This window comes from Spodoptera frugiperda, chromosome 7 (assembly GCF_023101765.2).
Source record: "Spodoptera frugiperda isolate SF20-4 chromosome 7, AGI-APGP_CSIRO_Sfru_2.0, whole genome shotgun sequence".
Lineage (NCBI taxonomy): Eukaryota > Metazoa > Arthropoda > Insecta > Lepidoptera > Noctuidae > Spodoptera > Spodoptera frugiperda.
The window spans coordinates 82,903-98,201 of record NC_064218.1 but is presented as its reverse complement, the minus strand read 5'-3'; the positions used below and the strand labels follow the sequence as shown (position 1 = coordinate 98,201).

General features: G+C 42.4%; 1 protein-coding gene across 10 annotated transcripts; it reads right to left on the bottom strand.

The window, feature by feature from the left end:
• Window positions 1-40: 40 nt before the first annotated feature.
• Window positions 41-14,879, bottom strand: LOC126910852 (E3 ubiquitin-protein ligase AMFR-like). Of its 10 annotated transcripts, none has more exons than XR_007705412.1 (8): window positions 14,385-14,879; window positions 8,824-9,081; window positions 5,145-5,297; window positions 4,762-5,051; window positions 4,419-4,529; window positions 3,647-3,774; window positions 1,076-1,927; window positions 41-1,036 (listed from the first exon to the last, which is right to left on the bottom strand). XR_007705412.1 is itself a non-coding variant. In XM_050694746.1 (7 exons), the coding sequence occupies exons 1-7, from the start codon at window positions 14,664-14,666 to the stop codon at window positions 1,494-1,496; spliced, it is 1,656 nt and encodes a 551-aa protein (XP_050550703.1). In that variant the 5' UTR covers window positions 14,667-14,879; the 3' UTR covers window positions 41-1,493. The 10 variants fall into 10 exon arrangements, 1 of the variants encoding a protein (XP_050550703.1); XR_007705413.1 differs by having other exon boundaries at window positions 1,114-1,927; XR_007705414.1 differs by having other exon boundaries at window positions 1,152-1,927.
• Window positions 14,880-15,299: the final 420 nt, after the last annotated feature.

Genomic DNA, 15,299 nt, shown 5'->3' with positions numbered 1-15,299 from the left:
CGTTCCAGCTGATTGATTCATAAATTAATAAAACACATAGTAACTTTCAATATTATTATTTTTATTTGACTAGTCATGAATCAATTTTATGTTAATATATTTAAAATTTTATATGTATCAGCAGTCAGCTAATGTTGTGGCTATAAATGTTATTAATCACTACAAAACAGACATCATTAATAGCAAGCAATTGTCTTGTTTTACAGCTATTCTGATTCAACGCTCCTGGTTAAATGTTTTCTAGAAAAAAAAATAATACTTTCAACACAAGCTTCAGCCACAATGATTACTTTTTGAACATAATTTTGTCAAGTTGCTAATATCACATTTAAATGATCATTTTTAGTTTGGCTGTGTATGGAGCCACTCACATATTATTATTTGTACACAATATAAGTACAAAACCACACATAAATAATTATGGTACATTAAATTGTAGAAAAAATATAATATAGTAAACAATGATAAAGAGTCATGTACCTATAATTGTATTGTTACAGTTTATCTAATGAATGACATGTTATATAATGCACGAGCGTGGGACATCACGTTATAATAACTGTTACATCTATGTCGTCTACTTCAACATACATGAGTAATCACTAATCTAATGAAATAATGTATAAACTTTCTGTCAAAACAAGCTTTCGAATATTATAAAGAGATCAAACTGGTTCCAATAATTTATAAGTGAGTTTATATTTAATGGTAATCTAGGAGTACATACTACGGACGATAATATTTTTTTATGAAATAGAAAAATACACTCTCAAAGACAAAATAAATTGACTAACGTCTAAATAAGGTCGCGCGTCGACAGTTTAACCGAAATATTATTTGTAATAATCATTCAGCCAGACTCGTCGTTATTGGAGGCTATACTAATTTTTACACTAATTTATATATCACAAAGGGTGACGTATTTACATCATATCAGTATTTTATGGCTACTTAGTAAAATAAAGATTCGGGTTGCAACACACCGTTTGGAGTATCCGAGCATCGATCAGTAACTCCGCAGCGCCAGGTACAGTGGCTTAGCTGCGCGGCGCCAAGCGCGCCAGGTACCGGCAACTTAGCTGCGCGGCGCCAAGCGCGCCAGGTACCGGCAACTTAGCTGCGCGGCGCCAAGCGCGCCAGGTACCGGCAACTTAGCTGCGCGGCGCCAAGCGCGCCAGGTACCGGCAACTTAGCTGCGCGGCGCCAAGCGCGCCAGGTACCGGCAACTTAGCTGCGCGGCGCCAAGCGCGCCAGGTACCGGCAACTTAGCTGCGCGGCGCCAAGCGCGCCAGGTACCGGCAACTTAGCTGCGCGGCGCCAAGCGCGCCAGGTACCGGCAACTTAGCTGCGCGGCGCCAAGCGCGCCAGGTACCGGCAACTTAGCTGCGCGGCGCCAAGCGCGCCAGGTACCGGCAACTTAGCTGCGCGGCGCCAAGCGCGCCAGGTACCGGCAACTTAGCTGCGCGGCGCCAAGCGCGCCAGGTACCGGCAACTTAGCTGCGCGGCGCCAAGCGCGCCAGGTACCGGCGCCGCGCCGCCTCCACCAGTTGCTGCTTGCGGCGCCGCAGCTGCGCCTCGCGCTCGGCCGCGCAGCGCGAGAAGCGGCCCGCGCCGTCGGCCGGGTCGGCGGGTGTAGCGGCGGCCATGGTGGCGGCGTCGGCGCGCGCGGGCGCGGGGCGGGGCGGCGGCGGCGCGGGGCGGGGCGGCGCGGCGGGCGGCAGGCGGCCCTCCAGGATGTTGTCGAGCGTGAGGTCGGCGGAGCGCGTGCGCGCCAGGTCGGCGGCCAGCGCGGCGCGCGAGTGCTGCGGGAACATGAGCTGCAGCTGCGCGGCGGCGGCGTCCAGCTGCGCGCCCGCCAGCGCCGCCTCGGGCCGCACGCGCGTCACCTCCACCGAGAAGCTCGGCAGCCACGACACGTAGCGGGACCCTGCGCACCATATCACACCTCACTCTCCGCTGACGTATTATATTGGACATTGTATTCCTACTTGTGTCACAGACGATGTTAGTTTCCCTGTGGACTCGGTCGGGGCGAGTATGGAGAGCGACGAGCGTCGTGCGCTAGGTAAAGCAGGGCGAGACCTGCAGGGCCGGGCAGCCACCACAGCAGCGCGGCGAGGCAGCAGAGCGCCAGCGCGGCGGCGTACACTGCCAGCCGCCGCCGCATCTAACTCATGCTCGCTGCGGCCCTGACAGCGCTCTAGTCACTGCATTGCTCTCGTGGCAATCTAGTTTCCTCCCGATTCTTCCCAACTATTGTTCTCTGGCTGTCTACTGACGTCTAAATTTCGTTTGACAATGACATGTAGGTATAGTAACGATTGCTAATTTTTTCTATTTGTGTTTTTGTTTATTGATTACAAATGACTAATATTGAAGGTTGAATGTTTGCTTTTTATGAATATGCCTTTTAAAGCCCCGTTGAGGTAAAACTTGTAGGTGCGTCATGTCAGGTTGTTTGCAGAGTTAAACTCGGTAGATAAGTGTATTAGGTACTCTCATCCACCATTGGTTTAGATTATTCTCATGACATGGCGGACCGGTATCGAGTACACTACGATCTTTCGAATTGGAAGTAACAGAATAGTTGCTAGATTATTGTCTCTGTCGCTCTTATTCACCGTAGTATGATGTTGTATTCAACCCACAGCCTTCCTCGATCAATGGACTATTCAACACAAAAATGTTTTTTCAAATCGAACTCGGAGTTCTCAAAATCCTACCTAATTTATTAGTATAGATACGTCGCGTTAGTTATCAGCTATACAACAATTACTCGTAAAGTAAGCAGTTGTATTCTAATCCGTTAATTGCGGAGTAGTGTGTGCATTTGTGCAACCAGACACACATGCAAGGCTTTTTTATTTCAAATATATACTTTATTACAAAATAAAAAATACGTGTTTAATGCATACCTCGTCATCAGCATTATCTGCTTAGATTGCACTGTTATGTAATCTAAGAATTTGAATCACACACACTTCCGATTGTATCATTATGACACGTGACAATACTAAAGGGCCGCATTGCGACTTCATGGTATCGAAATTAAGCACCATGATCTGTAAACTAATTAAAATAAGATGCAATAACCTGATTAGTATCAAAATCCTTTGCCATGCCATGCCGTAGCACTCCTAGCTGACTACAACTCCGTTGTCGGGTGCGGGAAACACATTCTTTCGCAGATTTAAGTATTATGCCGCTTATGTACATTAGTAGGCAGGTTGTGGTGTCTTATATTCATAAATTTTAGTAAACAAATATGAATTAAAACCATACAAGTCTTCAGTTTTATACAGAATGTCCCAAAACTCGACGATACAATTTAACCCGTTAGTAGGTATTCTTATGACGGCTCTAAACAAGGTATTTCAGATTTTTACAGATTGTATTAGATGGCTACACTATTCAGGACATTAATGCAAAAAATAAATCAGAAGTACTTGAAACATTGTGGTCACGGTAGTTGGAAATGTCACGAGGGGTGTCTGATAACGAGGGTGGTCGGTTATTCTAAAATATTTTTTTTTCATTATTATCCAGAGTTGACAAAGAAGAGTTATCACAGACGATATATGGTCGAGTTTTGGGACACCTGTATATGAGTATAGATTAAATAACGTAATGAGATAATAACTCTTACCGTCGAAATGAAACAGATGGTTGGGGTGGCGGGCGGCGTCCTGGCGCGGCGCGGCCGGACCCGCGGCCAGCGCGCGCCGGCACGTCGGGCACGACGCGTCCTGCTGCACCCACTGGCACAGGCACGAACTGCACACACCACACCTCGCATTACTCACACTGCCGCACCCACTGGCACAGGCACGAACTGCACACACCACACCTCGCATTACTCACACTGCCGCACCCACTGGCACAGGCACGAACTGCACACACCACACCTCGCATTACTCACACTGCCGCACCCACTGGCACAGGCACGAACTGCACACACCACACCTCGCATTACTCACACTGCCGCACCCACTGGCACAGGCACGAACTGCACACACCACACCTCGCATTACTCACACTGCCGCACCCACTGGCACAGGCACGAACTGCACACACCACACCTCGCATTACTCACACTGCCGCACCCACTGGCACAGGCACGAACTGCACACACCACACCTCGCATTACTCACACTGCCGCACCCACTGGCACAGGCACGAACTGCACACACCACACCTCGCATTACTCACACTGCTGCACCCACTGGCACAGGCACGAACTGCACACACCACACCTCGCATTACTCACACTGCCGCACCCACTGGCACAGGCACGAACTGCACACACCACACCTCGCATTACTCACACTGCTGCACCCACTGGCACAGGCACGAACTGCACACACCACACCTCGCATTACATATTCACGTTACTCACATAACTTATAATGTGCACTTACTTGTGGAACAGATGGGAGCAGGGCAGCTTGCGAGCCTCCTTCATTGGTTCCCAGCAGATGGCGCAGTTATCCTGATTCTTCTCCACTTCTTCTTTGCTAGCCATTGGATAACTGTTGACGTTGGAATTTGAAAAGTTAGTATTGTCATATGGCTGTCATTACGAAATTACGAAGAGTAAGAAAACAATAAAAACTGTTCAGATTCTACTCAAAATGCATGAAAATCTGTGCGCTCGACTAAAACGCTACAAGCACTTTATCGGACTCAGGTCAATCGGGAAATATTCAAGTTCACAGATTTCGCGATGAATGTTTAGGCATCGTCGTAGTAGGCGGCACTCACTTGCGGCTCATGTGCGTGGCCAGCGCCGTGTAGAGGCGGTGGCGGCGCAGGCGCGCCTGCAGCTCGTGCAGCAGGTGGCGCAGCTGCAGCAGCAGCACCAGCGACGCCATGGACACCAGCATGGAGCACTGCGCCACCTGCGCCGCCGCCAGCGCCAGCTCCGCCAGCAGCGCCGCCGCCTCGAAGCCCAGCGCCACGTAGTAGGCCGCCGCGCCCGCCGCGTCCGCCGCGCACAGCGCCAGCGCGTAGCGCGCCGCCACGTGCAGCGCGCCCACCAGCACCAGCACGCACTGCAACACCACACGTCAGCACTCGGCCCGCTACAACACGAAGCTGTGTCGGGGATGTGGGATAGGAGATAGGAACACGAGTGTCGGTGGTACCTCGGCCGCCATGAAGGCGAAGGTGTCGCGTCCGGCCGGCAGGCCCCAGACGGCGGCGGCGGCCAGCAGCGCGGCGGCGGCGGCCAGGATGCCGGCCAGCAGGCACGCCAGCCGCACGTGCGCCCAGCCGCCCGAGTGCGGCGATGACGACAGCTGGAACAGTACCACGCGACGTGTCACTCCTCTTATTGTACATGCGATATAATTTGACAAACAAAAATGTGTTATTCAAGGCTTAAGGGTGTAGGACGGAGGGTGCCGTCTTTGAACTCGATATTGTAATATAAACAATTGTGTATTTTTCAGGTTTTCAGGTATCACGTGGTGCATTTTTGCATGGCATTAGTTATCGTCGCGGACATCATTATTCATCATCAACAGCCTATAAGTAGCCACTACTGACCAAAGGCCTCTTCTCGCACGGAGAAGGTTTGAGCATTAATTACCACGCTTGATCAATGCGGGTTGGCGATTTCAAACTTATAACTACAAATTATAAGCCCAGGTATCCTCACGATCTCCGGGGAAGCGGCTAATCTCCTTGCGGGATCACCGCCGTGGGATCTGGAGGCGAAAGTGCTCGCGCACGTATACAGCCTACGTGCGGAGGCGCATCGCCGGGGCGAAACCCCACTGCCGCGTCAGATTAGTGCGTGGCGGGATGAGCTCCGGCGCGATCTCATGGCGGAATGGAAGCAGCGACTGTCGCAACCGAGGGCTGGGCTCACTGTCATTGCAGCGGTAAGTCCCCTCTTTGAGGAGTGGCTAGAGAGGCGTCACGGCGTCCTCACCTACCGCCTGATGCAGGTGCTTACCGGACACGGAAGTTTCGGTAGGTACCTGTTTCGGATTTTACGATCTTTTCCTTCACCGTTTGCCAGTTGGTAATTGCCGTTGGTAGGTTTCGAACCCGCACCCTCATGCATGAGAAGTGGACGTCTTACACCTTCGGGCCCCGCGACACCATTATTAAGTAATGTTATTTCTCAGCAACCGCTATGTATCTTTATTTAAGACTTTGATCTTAAGTCTTACTCCCATAATATGCTTATCAAACAAGAGATCATTGAAATTGTTGAAATTTTTCTCAGAGTAGTCGGATAGGAAATGCCGGCCTCATCTATTTATTTCAAAGATTGACGTGTAAAAGTGTTATTTTGTAACCTACTTGCAGAAATAAATATATGTATTATCATTTATCATTTGAGGGACATAATATGTTTACGGCATAAGATCCGAAAAATGAAATCGTAACATTAAAATTAAATGATAATATAATCAATTGTCCGATGACGACAAATTGTCCGAGGTTGAGGGGAGATCGTCATATAGGTACCGAGGCCCCGGCACCGAGCAGGAGTTGGAACGAGGTTGTTTTCAGTCAGTAACGTTCTGGCACTCCCTCCCACTTACCTTAGGACGGGAGGAAAAACATTAACGATTACAACAAAAAAAAAAAAAACAAACGACCACGTAAATTTTTCGCATTATTTACAATTGGCACAGATATTGTAATTCTAGTAATATCAATCATTATTTTGCGTTTCCTAGCATCTTTAGAAAGCAATGAATGAATAAAAATGATGAATCTTCAAACTTGTACAGATTCCACATCTTGGATCCTACAACTTTAGTGTAGAATATCGATAGAACGAGCAATGACTAGTTATTTATTCTACAATTTTTTCGTTGTATTGAATCGTATCGAAAAAAATATCTCCTTTTGCTAACTTTCCTACCATGTTAACAGCCCAAAGGGCAACAGTGAAATACCGTAGAAAATAGTCGAGCAGTATTTGTGACTTGGATAACATTTGGAAGACAACACGAACACTTTTGATAACATCGTATTTAGTGTCCCCTAGGTCGTGACGCGCGACGCGTGGTCGTGTGACCGACGCACACGCATGCGCGCGATATGTGGACACAAACAATTATTTTCGTCATCAATGTATTTATACATAAACTTGTTGTTCCGTGCCCGCGCCCCTTTATACATATATTCACAAACAACGTCGTCATTTATTTCGATGCGACGGCAGCTGAATGTCGTGCTCCAACAACTTGGATTCATCACAAGACAACGTTTCGAACCTCAAGCTGAGCGGTAGCTTATGTTGCACGTACCTACTATTTACACGAATACCTGCTTCAATCTAAAGCGCTTGGAATCTAAAGCAGCTTTGTTTATATTTTTTTATCAAATGTTAAAACGTATGACCCCGACATGATGTCTACGCTACAGAGGGCGAGAGTGGCCTGTTACTAAACTCCTGGGTCTCGAACCAGAGCCGAGACCGTTATTCAGCAATCCTCTCTCAGAGGCAGTCTCGTAAGGGAGTTAGTGATGTAAGTTATGTAATGACATCTGATGGGGGGAAAGGGAAAGTGAAACAAAAAAAATTGAGCAAGTCCCTAAAGCGTGGGAGAGCCATTACATTAACAGCCTATTAGTGGCGAGAGCCATCACATCAACAGCCAGTGGCAACTGCGGACCTAAGCATTTTCTGACATGGAGAACGTTTGAGTATCACCACGCTTAGTCAATGCGCGTTGAGGATTTTAAACTTATAATTAGAAATTATAAACCCAGGTTTCTAAATATTCTTAGAAAGTACATATAAATATCTTGGAAAAAAACACATGTATGGAGCATGGAAGTATGAATTGCAGAATATAATTTCGCTTTATATTTTCAAGTTTATTACCTATTCTTGAACACCATTTAAAACATTAGAGTTTGTAATCACCGGATCAGAAAATATATCTTCCGAAATACCGCGAGACTGCGTAGACCATTGATGAATTAATGAAAAGATTTTTCGAAGATCCAAACCTTAACCTTTATCTACAATATCAAAGATCGACCATTTGTTTAATTAAACCAAATATATATACGATTCGATTTTGATATTTTACCTTTAATATTTCATAATACATGTATACAAAATTTATTATAGGCTATAATTTATTATATAGGCTCACCACCTATTACATGAGACTTACAACATAAATTGTGAAAAGTGGGTGTACACAGTGGCATTACGTGCCATAATGTGCACCTCTGCCTACCCCTTCGGGGATTAAAGGCGTGACGATATGTATGTATGTATGTACTAATTTTATTTAAATTTTTAATTTAATATTTTTTAGAATTACGTTATATATCTGAATCTATTATAGGTAATTGTATAAAAAAAGCGTTTAAAAAACTGACTTCAAAAAGTAAAATATCAAAACAAACAAAATTTAAAAACTAAAAATAAAAAGTACCTACCTAGTAGTCATACGTATTGATAGGTTACCCACCTACTGATAGGTTAGAAGTCAGTGCCACAAGTTTCAACTAAATTATTCATTCAAACCTTAAAAGGCGTCTAGCCTTATGTCGCTTATATTTTGTTATATCGCAGTTACATATTTTTAGAGATAAATAAGCAGCTCTATCGAGACTTGGCTAGTTTTTACATTTGTTTTGTGGGACCTATTTATTCTTGTATGTAGGTTTTATCAGTTAGATCTATATTTTCACATGACCTTATCACCACCATAATATCTCCTGTATAACGTCCATTCAAATCAGATTGTAAAACGACTACAGTCGTGAAGCAGTACATGGCTAGGTACTGCATTTTAGCGACTTGTTAGTTTTAAACAGTAAAAAAAATATTGTACTCACATATTCGTATCTATCCTTGCACAACTGACCGAGCAGGTGCAAGAAGCCGACGAGTGTGAACCAGGAGCACCAGAGCAGCACCTCGTCCATGTACTGCACGTTGATGACGCCGAACACGAAGATGAACTTGTAGAACACGTAGTTCCAGAACTTGTCCTTGACGCGCTGCGCCTCGGCCACGCGCAGCGGCCCGAACACCAGCCGCTGCACCGCGAACCCGAACACCGCCAGCGAGCAGTACGCTATGTTGATCAGGGTCTGCAACCACAACCGCGCTGGCTCATCTCTTACGGTCTCAGCAGTAGGCAGACCGCCTTCGGTAGACATTCTAATGTGTGTGTGAGAGTATGCACTACATTTTTCCCAAAGGACATGAATTATAGGCAAATACTTGTGAAGGTTTAAAATTTATATATGTAAGTAAAGTAAGTTTATATGGTCAGTCCAAACGTCTTTAACATATTTCCAATTCCTTTTTATCGTCAAAAGGTTTGTTATAGATAAGTATAAGCATTTAACAAAATAGCGCCGAGACGGAGTGGAGTCGAGACAGGCGTACGCCCAAGGAAGGATATTCTGTGGCAGCATCCTACAAGCCATTTTGGGGAATTTTATAAGTTGCGGGGTCCCAGCTCACGGTGCCGTGCACCCGTCCACCTTGAACCTGCCTACGCTAGAGTGACAATCGTACCCGCTGCACAACAGTCGGTCAGCCAACCACTGCGCTAACCGTGCAGACACTTTAACAGGTTGCCAGGTCTCAAGCTCGAAGTAGGAGTAGGAGCGGGGTGGTTTTTAGTCAGTAAGAATCTGAGAGTAAAGTGGGGGTTACTTAAGGCAAGAGAAGTAATTGAATGATTTTTCTCCCTAAAAAATATTTCTCAGGGATTTCGTTATATTATTACAGTTATCAGACAAATATGAAACTAAATTATGTACTTTTTAAATCATATAAATTTTTAAGTATAATAATATGTAGGTATGTATACATATCACTACTGTGCTAATTGTTCCATTCTAGTTCCATTTATACATTTTTTTTATTTAATTAGCATTTAACAGTAATGTTGGTATGTGTTAGTAAAGCGCGGATTGTTAATGCGCACGGTCATCGACACCTGGGCTGTGCACTCATGTACTCCCAGTGTAGAACTAGCGTGTCGTCTAGCGAAACACACGCACCAGCGTCCGTCGACCACATATGTACGTACATGAGTCAACAGCCCTCGTGTCCATATACCTACAGAACTGGTGAATGCTTGATATCTACATCTACACTATCTATTAATTAATATATACTAATATACTAATACTAATATATAAGGCCGAAGAGTTTGTTTGAATGCGCTAATCTCCGGAACTACTGGTCTGATTTGAATAATTCCTTTGTGTTGGATAGTCCATTTATTGGGGAAGGTTATAGGCTATAACATCACGCTACAACCAACCGAGCGAAACATTATATACTCGTAAATATGACAGTAAAACGTTACCTATATACAATGTGATAGGGCTGGGACTTCTAACCCGTTAAGGCTGAGTACTACATCTAATTATATCGACAAAAAAAAATAATATGGGGTGTTGAACCCCTAATTGAAAATATTGAAAAATAGTGATTTTTTCGGTAAAGATAATTCACAAATGATTTTTTTTCTCACCAAAACATTATCAAACATATGAAAAAAGTAATGAATTAGTTAGCCAAGGTTATTAGCTACCGTTTGTCGTTTTTTGTTTCTACGACGCATACAATCTTTGATATCAAAAAAAGTAAAAAAAATATTAAAATAGCCATAATTTTTAGGGGAAGGGGAATCGACCCCCGACTTTTGTCGATAAAATTAGATGTAGTACTCAGCCTTAACGGGTTAGAAGTCTCACCCCTATCACATTGTATATATATTTTATTATAACTTTCGTGAGATATACTAAATTAATTATTATGTTATCGGCTTACTCACTTAACTGTTTAACGAGGAACTCGACTAATTTGAAGCCATCTTAGAGGTTCATATTCATGAGCAGCATTCCGCGACATTGCCGCGTCGTGTGTCGATCGAACCGATTTGGATATTTGGTACAATATAGTTTGAAACTCAAGAAAAGACGTAAAGACGTTTTAGTAACGAGAACAAGGACTTTTTTTTATTTTGATTACTAAATCAATTTGAATGAGGTATAACGATACACTATACAGTGAGACCCGAAAAATTGCAGAAAATATAATTACTTTGACCCGGAAATCTTACGGGAACAGGAACTATGCGTTAAAACCATAGAATCTAGTAATTATATGACTGTAATTCGGTACAATGATAGTTTGAGGCATGGATTACGACGTATCTCTATCTTCTAAGCCACGGTACCTTTTTGATTGGAATTCGGTACAATACTTAATGGTATTGATCCAGACTGATTATTGGCGCGACTTGCGAGCACGTTACAACGTTTGGTTTGACTTTTGCTGCCATAGTTCTGTATTTTTGTGAAAAATACTAGTAATTTTACACGCGGGACAGCACACAACATTCCAGGACAATCCCGGAAATCTCGGCCATCTGGCAACTCTATTTGCCGGGAATGCCGGAATCAACAATTACCAATTACAATACTAATGTGTAACCCGGCAGCTAGGTCGCCGGACTCGTCAGCAAGCCGGCAAGGTGGACTAGCAGCGTAGTAGACCCTATGGAATACGTACCGTCACTAATTCAAGCTACATTACGACCTGCGCCACTACCTGCCTACGCCACACTTAATTCTAACTATTATCTTTTGCTATATTTCGGGTTTATTTAGGTCAACATGATAATTATTATTTTAATAATATAATTTTATTTGTTGTTGCTTGAAACTCGAGACCAACTTACTTTGATTATTTTTAGTACGCATTTAATTCTGTAATAAGTATATCTGCGTAAGATAAGATTGTCATTGTATCCGCAGTCAGTCGTCGTAAATACTATGTACGTTTCGATATTAATTAAATACGTATGAATTGTGCAATAAAGACAGTGCAGCGATTTTGGACTCCGTTAAAAATTGGTCGGTACAATACGTAATATAGTGGTTCATTTCTGAACAAACACGGTAAATTGTAATGCGACTAGAGACGTACAACAGAAGATCGAGAGAGTAGTAGAAAATAAATGGAGATTTTATTTAAATATAGCCTGGCCAAAATTATATAAGTCAACCCATTATTTATAATTTTTAATAAACTAGATTACCCATATCGAGTAAGTTTTATCATCTGGTGAAGGTTGATGTTACGTCGCCACTTAGACCACAGCGGCTAAATGACAATATAGATTAAATTATTGCTACGTCATCAATTAAATAAACCTTTTATTTATCTGCTAATAACTACACATACTCTGAATGAAATAAACGGTTTTAGGTTTTTGTTGACCTAAAACGTTATTATTGAGTGTTCCGAGCCATTTTTAGGGCCTAGATTTTCTGTGCCATTACGGACTCCATAAAATCGGACTCTTTAACGTAATTAGAGCCAGAGATCGGACATAGAATCCGTATATCCTTGCATTTGCAACTTCTACAACCGCTCTAAGTTCTAACTAGTGGAACACAGACAGGATTCAAACACTATAATTATAGTAAACGGATCGCAAGCAGTAACGACGAAAACGACCTACGGTAGGTCGCGAATGGGGTTGTGGGGGGTTTGCTATTTTAAAAATAAAGTAATTTTCCGAGAGCTCGTCCATGCTACGGCGGAACTGCGGTGCTTTTTAACCGCGTTCGAATAGAAGCAGCTGCACTAGTGGTTTTATTCCGGTCCAATTAATTAGGTAGTTACGTGGTAGGACTTAAGTTTGAAAATATCGCGGTTAGTTTCACGGTTTAAAACAGTAGTGTGTGCACCTCGGAGGGAAAAAACCGTGGTCTCAGTGATTTGTTTGCTCGTTTTTTTATTTGGGCTACTGTCATCATATTGGGGGCGGGAGCCTAGCCATCCGTCAAACAGGTCTCGAACTTAGTTTGGATCCATAGGCGGCACCGATTGCTTTATCCCAGCTGTTTCGTGTGGCCGTTTGCCAGACTAGACCATAAAAAAATAAGTTACTCGCCAGGGCCTCATATTGGCGTTAGCTGCATGACGTTTGCCGCCTCGTAGTGTGCATAAACAAAATTGCGCAACGTTGCTTTGGAATATGAGCCCTAAGAGTGGCTTTTAACTAGTTGAGTATCTTCTTAAAAATTAAATATTGTATAGACTAAATAATTAGTTGTAACATGAAATTTCCTAACCACTGGAAAACCACTGAACTGAAGAGTCTAAAATGCACATCTGTTATTCTAGCTAACCAATGAATGTAAGTTAACACATCTGTATATTGGGGATTAGTGATATGATAAAAGTCATTGTACCTGACTGTAAGTGTACTAAACATGCAAACATTTTATATAGGTACCTGTGCCGTGGCGTCTGTAATATCAGAGCTATAGTTTGTGCATTGAGAGGAAGAACAAACAATGCCAGTCACACTAGGAAATATGTCATACTATTGTTATTACCCAACACTATAACAGGGTGAGAGTGCTGTGTATTTTCTCATTTTTACTTTTATCACTAATAATTTTTGTATTTTTATGATTTTCTAACAAAAGATATGATGAACACCAAATAATAGCAATAACCATAAAAGAATCAGTAATTAAGGAAGGGAGAATTGTTAATTTTACTTTTTTTTAAGTGAATGAGAATATTATATGTTCATATTCTGTGAATACCTGTTTGGCTATTCATGCTGGTTATAATGGCATCAGAAATAATCACACATTTGAAAGATGTCTACTGTTTAGCTATCTATGAGTGTTGTATGTGAGTTAATAAAGAAGTAACTGCAAATAGATACAACTTTATAAGCTTTTATTTAGCATACAATGTCATGTAGTTATGTATGAATGTAATGTAATAATTGCACACATTTGTGTGAACTGGGATCTCGCAACAAAATCTCCAACTGTTTGAGCTGAAATGTTGCTACACATTAAGTTTGCATGACTATAAGTGCTTGCCATAAGTTGCTTTTACCCAACTATAAGGAGTAATGTTTGAATGTCATTTTGAATCAATAATAAAGAAATAAGATGTCCACAATTAGTCTACATTAGAAAATTCTTTTTTGTTATCTTAATACTATAATATGTTAGCTTAATTATGATAAACATTGTTCTTACTGTACATACTGTAGTCTCTTGTAGGTGTCAGAACTGTGAACTGGTTAGTTATTATCTTTCATTAGAGAGTACAATACAAAATAAAATGAACACAAAGTGTGTAGGAAGTTATTTCACCAGCGATGCTAGATACTTCAGACTGGCAGTGAAACAGTTTTACAATAAACATAATGGAGTAATGTAACATTCTAAATGATTGTGTAGGCGGGACAATTGTCAACCAATATCAATAATAATTAACATGGATGATAAGCTCAAACATGACTTATGCATAAATATGCGACGTAATTTGACCGATACCAAGTGATTCGATTTGGAAACTGTGAGGGTTATATTTTCCAAGTGGTACTCACCCACATGCATAGTGGTTCCTGCATCATAAATGTTATGACATCCACAAACTGCTCTGATACATTTCTGGTACTATTGGGCTGCAACTGGTCTGGTATTGATCGCTGCTCTCCTTGCCCGGACTCTATTGAGTCCTGTCGGGCTAGCGTTGAGTTTGCACGCCAGTTTGGATCACTAGTTACACTCAAAGCGTAATAAACAGCAATTGAAAGCAGTGAAACACTTCCCGCTGTATAAACCTTGAGATTTGGCAAGGGCAACCTGTCTACAAGTGTAACGGGCATGGTGGATGCCCAAATGTATTCTATCGTGGCAAATAAACACTTATACTACACCACAATTTAGAACATAATGACATTGGACTGTTTTAAAACGCAGTTTTTATCAAAATAGTACACACAACTCATCGAACTCACTACGGCTGATTAACTGGGTTACCAGTTAACTACTTTAAAAAAAAACCAGGCCTTCTAGGCGACAGCAATGAAATGAAAATGAATAATGAATGATATAGAGGGCGACAGGAACGCGATGCAAATTCGGATCTAGCCACTGCCACTCTATTAACCATAAAAAGAAAAACCATATTCTTGTGTGAAAAAGAAATGGTATGACTAATAGTGTCCAATAATCTGAAGTTATAATAAATAAAAGTAGCTTTGTACCATTTCATCTGATTGCAGTAAGGATTTAAGTATATTATTTATTTAGCTATTGCACTTACGGTACTTACAGAATGCACTTCTACGATTAGAATTTTCTAACTAGTTATTTACAATAATTTTTTATGTATAAACATCACAATTATTTTAGTAATACAAAAAAAAAACAATAAAAAAATACAATATTAAATAATAAATATTGGCATTCGGGGTCCACCCCGGGAGGAAGTGATTCCGTGGAGGAATATGGGAGAA

Bases quoted from the DNA above. Each gene is read 5' to 3' on its own strand.
- LOC126910852 (XM_050694746.1), bottom strand. From the start codon at position 14,666: ATGCCCGTTACACTTGTAGACAGGTTGCCCTTGCCAAATCTCAAGGTT. The intron at 5,298-8,823 runs GTGAGTACAATA...GTACTGTTCCAG, and splicing joins GCAAGGATAGATACGAATAT to CTGTCGTCATCGCCGCACTC. The intron at 5,052-5,144 runs GTACCACCGACA...GTGGTGTTGCAG, and splicing joins TCGCCTTCATGGCGGCCGAG to TGCGTGCTGGTGCTGGTGGG.